Genomic DNA, 9,871 nt, shown 5'->3' on the forward strand with positions numbered 1-9,871 from the left:
CAAAAGCAGAAACGGCTTTGAAAATTTTAAAATAGAGCACAGACCAAAGTTGAATTAAAATAAGAACAAGCAGATTAATAAGATATCGGCAGAATAGGGCGTGTAACTGGAGCAAAAATAAGGGAAAAAGCTAACCCAGCATAGGGGATGTTGAACCTAATTGGAACGGGAACAGGGCAGCAACGATTCCTAACAATTCTCTGCGGTGGTTCCAGCAGCAGCAACACCCCGTTAGTGGCTCCAATTCACAATAACTCGAACAATCGAAAAAAGGAAGACTAGACATAGAAACTACCGTGTTTGTGACAGCTCCAACTCGACAACAGCAGCAGTGCCATCCCCTTCTTCTTGCGTGCAGTGGCAATAGTGATGGCTAGGGTTTAGCGGCGGCGGTAACCCTAGCGACGGCAAAGGTGGTGTTGCGCGACAGCAGCAGCGCTGCCTCCCTCTCTGGCCGCTACATTCTCCTTCTCTCTTGCGTCTTCGCTCTTTCGCGTGCTACTCTTTCTCTCTTTCTGTCCTCTGCGACGGTGACAACCCCTTCGGCTTCACGAGCGACGGCGGTGCGCGGCAAGCTAGCATCGCGGCGGAGCCTCCCCCTCCCTTCTTTCTCCTTCCACGACTCTGGCTCCCTCACTCGGATCTCTCTTTCTCCCTTTTTCCTCATTTTCTTTTCTTTTCTTTTTTTTTTGGTTTGCTGAAGTTGTGTTGTGTGTATATGGGGGAGAGGGGCTGGCGGTGGGTGAGTGAGTAATGAAAGGAGGGTAAGCCTGGCTCACCGAGGAGTTGACAGGTTAGGGGGTATACGCGTGTATATTGTAGAGATTGGGGTTAGGATTAGTGAATTAGGGATTAGGGTTTAGATTTGAGAATTCAGAGTTGACAGGTTAGGGGGTATACGCGTGTATATTGTAGAGATTGGGGTTAGGATTAGTGAATTAGGGATTAGGGTTTAGATTTGGGAATTCAGGATTTGAGTAGAGTTTTAATTTAAAACCAAATTTAATTAATATAATTAATTTTGAGAATACTATTTTATTTTTCAAATTACAAATTATTTGTAATTAAACACTTTAATTTAAAAATATAGATAAATAAATTTTTTTTATTTCACAATATTAATCAAAACTTTAAATTATTTCAATTTAAATTATATACAAAACTCTCTTTTATCTCCAATTACTAAAACTTTGAATTTTAATTAAGCAAGAACCATTAATTTCAGTAAATCAAAAATATCTAATTATAATTGAAATTTATATAAAACCGAATTAATTTAAAACTCGAAGTCTCATAACTTTTCTAAAAATAAAATCTTATATATAAACATAAATAATTCGTTATTTATTTTCTAAAAATTTGGGGTCTTACATAAAAACCACCAGAGTCTGTAATAACAGCATTGAGTATCTCATCAAATACTAACCTTTGCTCATGAGTCATCTTTTATTCCGTATATAAGTTTGTATGAGTCAACTCATTTGTGTCATATGCTAACTCCTCCTCTATTAGATTATTCTGAAAAAGGCAAACATCAGACATCTCAGGGTATGGCATTGATTGATAGTCTCTTAAAGATCTCGCATTGCTGTTGAGTATCTTCTCAATCTCAATAAGGCAGAGGTTTTTCAATTCGTCATCAGTCATGTTTAGTCCTAGCAAAAGCACATGGTGGTTTTATGGAATATTTAATAAGTAATTCCAAAATAAAATATTAATATTATTAATAAAATAAAAATAATAAGAGAATATAATCTTGATATAAAAAAAAGACATAGTAAAATACCTTGGTTTTTCAAAGCTTTTCTCCTCTCATATAGTATTCCTTCAGCTAATAATGTCCAAGTTGCGTTCCAAACACGCTCTGGGTTGCTAATGCTATTAGATATCAGTAGCATCGCAAATAATTTTCTCAATTGATGACCAGATGCAAGTTCAGCTACCTCATTAATAGTTGTAATGAATTCCCTATCAACGCACAATAGTCCCACAGAATAGCAAGCATTTTGGAAGCTAGAATATGTAATTCTATTAACTGTCCTAATAGACTCATATGTTGTGCATCCTCTCTAAATAGCTAACAAAATTCTCATATAATAAATATCACCTGTACCCGGTGGAACATAGTTTAACCTCCTAATAGAATACCCTCTTTTGCGTGGATGCCATTCCCTTGCTTCTCTATCATAAACAAATTAATTTGGAAACTCATCATATGTCAAAATTTGACCTGATTCAAATTTTTTATTGGCCTCCATCCATGCTAAGAACATCGTACATTTTCCTTCCTCTTCTTCCACGATTTTCTCAAGATCGTCATCGTCTTTAAAGATGATATTTTGCTCTTCAGGCAAATGAAAGGTTAATCTCATCACTGAAGGCCACCTCTGATAAATATCATAAGCTAAAGTTCTCCACACAGCCTCACATGCAGACAAATATCTGCAATCATAAAATTGTTTGATCTCATCAATAACCTGAGCATCCTCTCCATTGGAAGCTTCCTTTGTAACTCCAACTGCTACCCTGTCTGGACCTTTATTCATGTACTTGAACAAATATTTGATAGCATTTGACTTGTTGCAGTACTATACATTAAGATGCGCTTGATAAGACATCAGCAGATATTCATTGTATGGAACCACATTCCTATTATCCATATGGACTCCCTTTTTCTCAGTAATCACTCCTGTGTCTCGTCTTCTACATGATGGGTATCCACTATCATCGATAACTGCGGTTCTACTGAATGTTTTGGGATAATATTCAGTGCAGTACCCATCTTTCATGCAGGAAGATTTTGAGAAAACTCTACCACATAGTCCATGAATCATATATGTAGATACAGCTCTAAACAATTTGGGTGCCGAACAGGATCTGGGAACTCTGAAGATATTAACTGATCAATTTGAGTTGTTGTTGTTATCTTATGGTCTCCACTTAACCATAAAAGAATGTAAGCATGTGGTACACCTCTTTTTCAGAATTCCACCGTATACATCCCTTATACCAAAAAGACAAAAAAAGTATATGTTATAAATAAACTATTTATTTTATATATGTGCTTTGATAAATTAAGGGCGATAATAGAAAATCAACAATATGTTAAGTAAGAAAATATTTTGGCATTTATTTTATAACAATCTAAAGGAATATTTCTCTAAAACTAAGGTTGGATGATGAGCAATACCTGCATCTAGCACTCCAAATGGAATTCCTTACTTAAGATCCGAGATTATTATGTCAAGCTTAATTTTGAACACTCTACACGATATATCTGGCCAGTCTTCAACCTTTAAGTTCCTTGGATTGTTAACCCTGCCAATCTCTTGCCAACTCGAGTTACATGTCATTGTGATAAAAAGGTCTAGATATCCATATTTCTTACAAATTGCCATAGCATCTTGACAATTATTAAACATGTATCTCATGCCACCAGTGAAGGACGCGGGTATGATGACACGTTTACCTGCTTTCGAAGCACGAGTCTCATCCCTAACAACTACATCTTGAATCCCTTTATATATATCACTCCTCACCTTGGTTTGGTTGTTTCGATAGTAGGTCAACCTTTGTGCTTCAATCATAGAAAAGCAATCAACCAAAAGCTGCTGAAATAGTCTTCCACCATTAACAATGGTTGCATACTCGACCATTCTCTCTTGTATTCTAAATGGTATGAACTCCCTTAAACTCACACGTTGTCTCTTTCTATTTTTATATGCCCTATTAGATTCTCACAAATGAATGTCTTCTTGGTAGGCATATTTACCATAAGGAAACATCATAGGATACTAAAGAGGAATAAATGCAGTGTGTGTCTCATGAATCCTTTGTAGATGTCCGAACTTTAATTGAACTATAATATCACGCCCTGCATCTCTAGAATCAAAATCTCCTACTATTAGAGCTACGACCTCGTTAGAAGATGGTAAATTGTATACTTTTGCGTCCTTTGATCTTTTTCGGTACAACCGTAGCCTTATATTTGTGATATCTCCTTAATTCAGGTAGTTTCTCACTATTCTAAATGTGTAAGCAAGAACATTATGTTGATCGATCATGTCCTTGAGGTCTAGAACTAAGGACTGGTCAATGTTGTTATTGGTTGTTCTTGATCTATATAAAACATCAATTGAAAAATATTAGTATCCATAATTAACCAAAATCAAAGTACGAACTACCTTAATATGTTTTTAATCAGTTTGGAATGCATGATACAAACTTAAAAATCTCTATCCTGTTTGAGACCTCATTTTCTGTATCATAAATATATAACTACGCGAATTTCGGTCTTTGTCCCTCAATTGGCACCAATCTTCCAATTCTGTGGTAGTCTTATCCACTCACAATGAACTGGGGAGGACCTGTCCCATCATTGATGAAGGTCTCTATTTTACCTCCAAGGGACATGAAGCAAAACATACTATTATAAGTCCTTATATTATCCTTAAAGTGTTTACTTCTTTGGTCTGCTCCAGATATTAAATCTTGCAAGAGCTGAGGTGGACGTTGCAAAAATGGCAGTTGTACCTTCCCTCGCATACAATATATTGAGAACTCAATATTGGATCCTGTTTCGAACTTCTCTAATCTCTCCTTATACCACATCATAGCATCGCAATGTCGACAAAAAAATTTTGGTCACCAATATCTATCACATATAATAATCACCAAGATAATAAATTATGTTTCAGTTATATCTACAACAAATACTTTATATAAAAACATACCTTTCTTTCACCATGTGAGGTATAAAAATAATATTTACAAAAAACTACCGATGACTGCAATTTATGGATTAAAAAGATGAGATCATATAATACGGTTTCATTGTGCCGACCTCAAGACAATAAATCAATGTTCAAATACAAAAAATATAATATATAACCATATCTTTGTTAGAATTTTAAAAACTTGTACACTAAACAATAATTTTTTGTTTATAAAAAGCATAACAATAGTAAATAATAAAGTGCTAATATTGTTACTTCTTAGATTACCTGTATTCTCAACAACATCGAATATGGCTAGGTATTCAAGTTGCACAAAATTACCTAATACAGTCATGTTTTCAGTAATATCCTCAACTTCTTCAAAAATTTTTGAAAGATTTATAGCCAATTCCTTCAAAAATGATTTCCTTTGTTTTAGGTATCTTCCTTTTTCAGCTATGCACACTTCTTCTAATCCTTTAGTATCTAAATTTGAATTAGATGTACTTGCCTCTGTAATCATTAGAGATAATACATCAAGTACTTTATATTATATAAAAAAAATTAATGTATCCATAGATTCAAAAGCAAACTACATTATATTACCATTACTACTGACTATGTTGGTAATGTTGCTACATGTTACCATCATCTTTGTAAAATGTCTTTGCATTAATGTATTACTTGTTGAAAGCATCATGGTTTAATTAAATTTTTGAATCAGATAAATTATGAATATATGAATATATATATATATATAATTCTGCTGTTGGGATAGGTGAATCAATGGGATCCAGTCATGAGCGATAGTTCTAAGGACAGCTGACTACCGCTAAAAGTCCGGAAAAAAACCCATTTCTTCAAAAAAAGACGAATCGCAACGCGCCGTAAGGAGTTTAGGTTTTCGCGCAGCTCAATCCCTTGCTTGTAACTAACTACTGAAGGAAGCAGATCGATCGAACCTATATATATATATATATATATATATATATATATATATATATATATATATATATATATATATATATATATATATATATATTATGAAGGTAGTATTAAAGATAAAAGAAGTGAAATTTTAGTTTTGTGATAATTACAATCTATCATGCTTATCTTACCATATCTCTTTTGAAGTAGCATAGTCTTCCTATTCAGTCTTGCATCCATTTGCAATCTAATTCGATTTGTGCACTCCAATAAATCTATAATAATTATATAGCATATACCAAATATTGTTTTTAATAGACCAATTAAAAAATTAAATGTTTGGACTTCAAATAATAAAGCATATTGACATACGCTGGCTTTGCAACTGGTCGATATTGTTTAATGTTTGTTGAAGCTGTTGTTGACTTGTCTGATGACATGGGCTATCATATGCTCCACGTGTGATATCCAAATTACTAATACCACTAATATTGGCACATTGTTCTTTTTCACCTACAGAGTGTGGATTAATAGTTGGAAACCTTGATTGATATGGTATTGGGTTATTACCTAATAAGATAATTCAAAACATTAGTTTTAAACATTTTTTTGTTAAAGTTTATAATTGAATAAATAGTAGGAAAATCAAAATACATAAAGTGAATGCATATTCACATAAGTAAGTTCTAAAAAAATTCATCCAAAAATCAACCTGTATCGATGCTACTATTTGTAATGTCCGACAACACCGATTCAAAATGCACAATATTGGAACTATCACTCAGATTTTCTGTAATTTTTTCATAAACAAATTTAGTAAAATATTACGAAAAAAATATAAACTAATAATTTATTACTTGTCAATAGCTAAATAATGTATAGAAAATATTGTATTTTATGTGATTTTATTTGGCCAAAATACTCATGACATGTTAGTTGTTTTCTATACTCAATAAAAACCAAATATATAAAACTGACCTACTTGAACATACCAAATAAAAAGATATATTATTCTAATCTAAAAACAAAAATTGTAAAATAATTAATTTATTTTTTGTATGAAATATACCTTAAATTGTGCTTTGCTTTGTATTTTCTTTGTCTTTCAATATCAATTTTCTTTTCAATCTTACTTCTCTTTGGACTTCTTGCATCTTTTAATATATACATGAAAATAGCAAATAAATAAAATTTTTTTACTATAAAAAAATACATTATACGTAATACATTTTTTTTGGTAAATTTTTTATATTATTAAAAAAAATAAAGTCCTAAGTTGAATTTATGTGTCACGAAGAGGAGTGGGGGTTCACGTGTAATATAAGAACAGCACCCATGACCCACTACGTACATTTGCTCCTTCTTCTCTATTCCTATTCCATCATAAATTCTAAATCAATCATTATTTTTGTTTTATATGTATATCCATGTAGTTCTCATTTTCTCTCTCTATTTTTTTTCCAACCATTTCACCAACTATCCAGTTTGAATTCAACCTCCTCGCTCCTCCGCATCTCTACTCAATAAATAAATAACTAAATGGTCAGTTCAACTTCAATGGCTGCTTTAATTTCCTTTTCATTCTCATTTATTTAGTTACGTAAATATATTTTACGAAAAATAATATATATTTTTTCACAAAAGTTTATTTTTTCAAATAAATATAAGTTTAATCTCACAATCAATAAATCCAACTAATAGTTAAAATTTTTTTCATTTCTTTAAATAAAAAAATTGAAAATAAATAGCTTATAATTAAAAACAGAGAAAAAGATGAAAGTATCTCTATTGTTATACAGAGACAATCTAAAAAACAACAATGTAAATGGAGTAAAGAAAAAATTTATAAATGAGACATAAAAAAATTTAAATTTAAAAATTGAAACGGTTAAGAAGTCACTTAATTAGGAATTAGATTAGAATTTTAAATTTTAAATTTTTAAATAGAATTTTCTAATTAGTTAGTGCAAATTTTAAATTTTTTTAAAAAAATTTCTAATTAAACGTTCGTTGTTCATTAGAAATATAGGAATTTGTTAATTTAAAAATGATTTTTATAAATTTCATCATAAATAGTATCAATCCTATTATTTGTCGATAAAAATAAATAAATTAAATACAATCTAAAAATTAATAACCTTATAAATTACGTAAATTAAAAAAAATATTTAAAAAGAGAGAAAAAATAACAGTACTTCTATTGTGCAGAAACAATAAAAAAGATAACAATATAAATTGAGTAAAGAGAAAATTTACAAAAGTGACAAGTAAAAAATTTAAATTTTAAAAATCAAAACGGTTGAGAAGTCACTTAATTAGAAATTAGTATTAGAATTTCAAATTTCAAATTTTTAAATAGACTTTCCTAATTAGCAAGTCCAAATTTTAAATTTTTAAATAAAATTTCATAAATTAATTCAATTTTGTCGGAACAACATTAGAAACATAATTAAATATAGAAGAATGTCAAATTAAAATTTCTTTTAAATAGTATAAATAACCTCACATTTTAATAAGACTGGTAATTCTATTTACTTTAATATAATTTTTTGTAATTAGCATAGTAGCTTATAAATTATATAAAGTTTTAAAAAATATTCTCAAACCCAATTGCTTACCTAAAAATTCAAAAAAAAAGTATATTTGAATTTAAATTTAAAATTTTAAACATAATACTTTAATTAAAAATTATAATTAGATTTTTTTAAAAATAAGTACACATTAAAAATTAATAACTAACTTAATTATATCAACAATAATTCATATGAGAAATTTATAACTTTATGACATTAAATACTAAATTAGAAATTAATAGAATATCAACAGTGTGAATCGAATTAAAAATAAAATCACAAGTAATAACCAAATATCTTTAATTTATATTTTAAAAAAATTCTAAATTCCAAACATAAAAATCGAAAAGAACCAAAAGAAAAATAACAACTCAAGAAAAGACAATGTTTCTACAAAAAAAAACATATGCTTGGCATTATTCTATTAGATAGACTCTAAAAGGGATTCCAAAGCCTGTGCATCCAAATTTTCAAGTTTCATTCTCAATCTTAATCTTCTTGCAAGTTGAGGTATCTCCTTGCACCTTCGAATCTTCCGACTCCGAGGATAGTCGCTTGGTTGGTGTAATAGTATTTTCCAACACTTCGGATTCATCATTGTCCGCAACTTCATTGGAGAATTCAAGCAATAAATTCTGTACAAAATACTACATTAAATTAAAGACTTCCTTCTCACCTTTGATTTTATCTCAATAATATTTTTTGAATAACTTTGAGAAAACAAACAAACAAAAAATTCATTTTTTGAACAGATACCTTAGCACCTTCTACTTTCTCCCCCTTCAATGATTGAGGATGCCTTTGAAGTTGGAAGCAAACCACCGGTGTAGTCAACATCCTAAAATTATAATTAGTTATTAATTATTATTTATAAATTAGATACTACTAATGACCAAAGAGAAAAATAAACTGATTTTTAATAGAAAGTACACTTATAACTGTACTCAGAATTTGAATAGAGTAAGCCTTTATGAATTTATTTCTGAGGTCCACATTATCAGTCATCTTCTTAATTTTATAAGAAGGTGAAAAATGTGGATTATCAGATATTTGAACTTCAATGATGAAGAGGAAGATCTTATCAATTAGGTTGAGTAAAAGTATAGGTGTATCCGATAGATCTCCTTTCTACAGGGTATTATATAATATTTTAATAATAAAGAATATAAAAATTACCATTAAAAATATAAACTTTTAAATTTTTATTTATAAATTATAACTTATTATTTACTTAGGTTGTTACTTTTTAAATTTTTAAATACGCTTTCTTAGGTTGTAAGGTATTTAGTTTTTAATATTGTTAAATTAATTATTTGTTTAAGTGTCGTCAAAAATTTTTTTAAAAATAAATTATTATTTGCTTAGGTTGTTACTTTTTTAAAATTTTATTTATAAATTATAAATTATTATTTGATTGGGTTGTTACTTTTTAATTTTAAGTTATTTGCTTCGGTAGCTTGTTTTGCTTAGATTGTTATTTTTTAAAATTTAAGTTATCTGCTTAGGTTATCCGAAATAAGTTTACATAATTATTGATTATTGTATTTACCTCATATTTCTAAGTTAATAAATTAAAAATTTTTGAAAAAACTAATCTAAATTTACTTTAATTTAAATTCATTCCTAAATTAATAAATTTACATAATTATTGTGATT

General features: G+C 29.6%; 1 protein-coding gene across 1 annotated transcript; it reads right to left on the reverse strand.

The window, feature by feature from the left end:
* Positions 1-1,446: 1,446 nt before the first annotated feature.
* Positions 1,447-3,656, reverse strand: LOC140177637 (uncharacterized). The gene is made up of 6 exons (XM_072210780.1): positions 3,223-3,656; positions 2,643-2,811; positions 2,279-2,588; positions 2,083-2,107; positions 1,787-1,968; positions 1,447-1,655 (listed from the first exon to the last, which is right to left on the reverse strand). Exons 1-6 carry the CDS (start codon positions 3,654-3,656, stop codon positions 1,447-1,449), a joined length of 1,329 nt encoding a protein of 442 aa, XP_072066881.1.
* Between the last annotated feature and the right edge of the window lie 6,215 nt (positions 3,657-9,871).

This window comes from Arachis hypogaea, chromosome 13 (assembly GCF_003086295.3).
Source record: "Arachis hypogaea cultivar Tifrunner chromosome 13, arahy.Tifrunner.gnm2.J5K5, whole genome shotgun sequence".
Classification (NCBI taxonomy): Eukaryota; Viridiplantae; Streptophyta; class Magnoliopsida; order Fabales; family Fabaceae; genus Arachis; species Arachis hypogaea.

Coding starts and splice junctions, on each gene's coding strand:
- LOC140177637 (XM_072210780.1), bottom strand. CDS start 3,656: ATGGTCGAGTATGCAACCATTGTTAATGGTGGAAGACTATTTCAGCAG. Junction 2,589..2,642: donor ATATGGATAATAGGAATGTG/GTTCCATACAAT, acceptor CTTAATGTATAG/TACTGCAACAAGTCAAATGC. Junction 2,108..2,278: donor GGAAGAAGAGGAAGGAAAAT/GTACGATGTTCT, acceptor CACCGGGTACAG/GTGATATTTATTATATGAGA.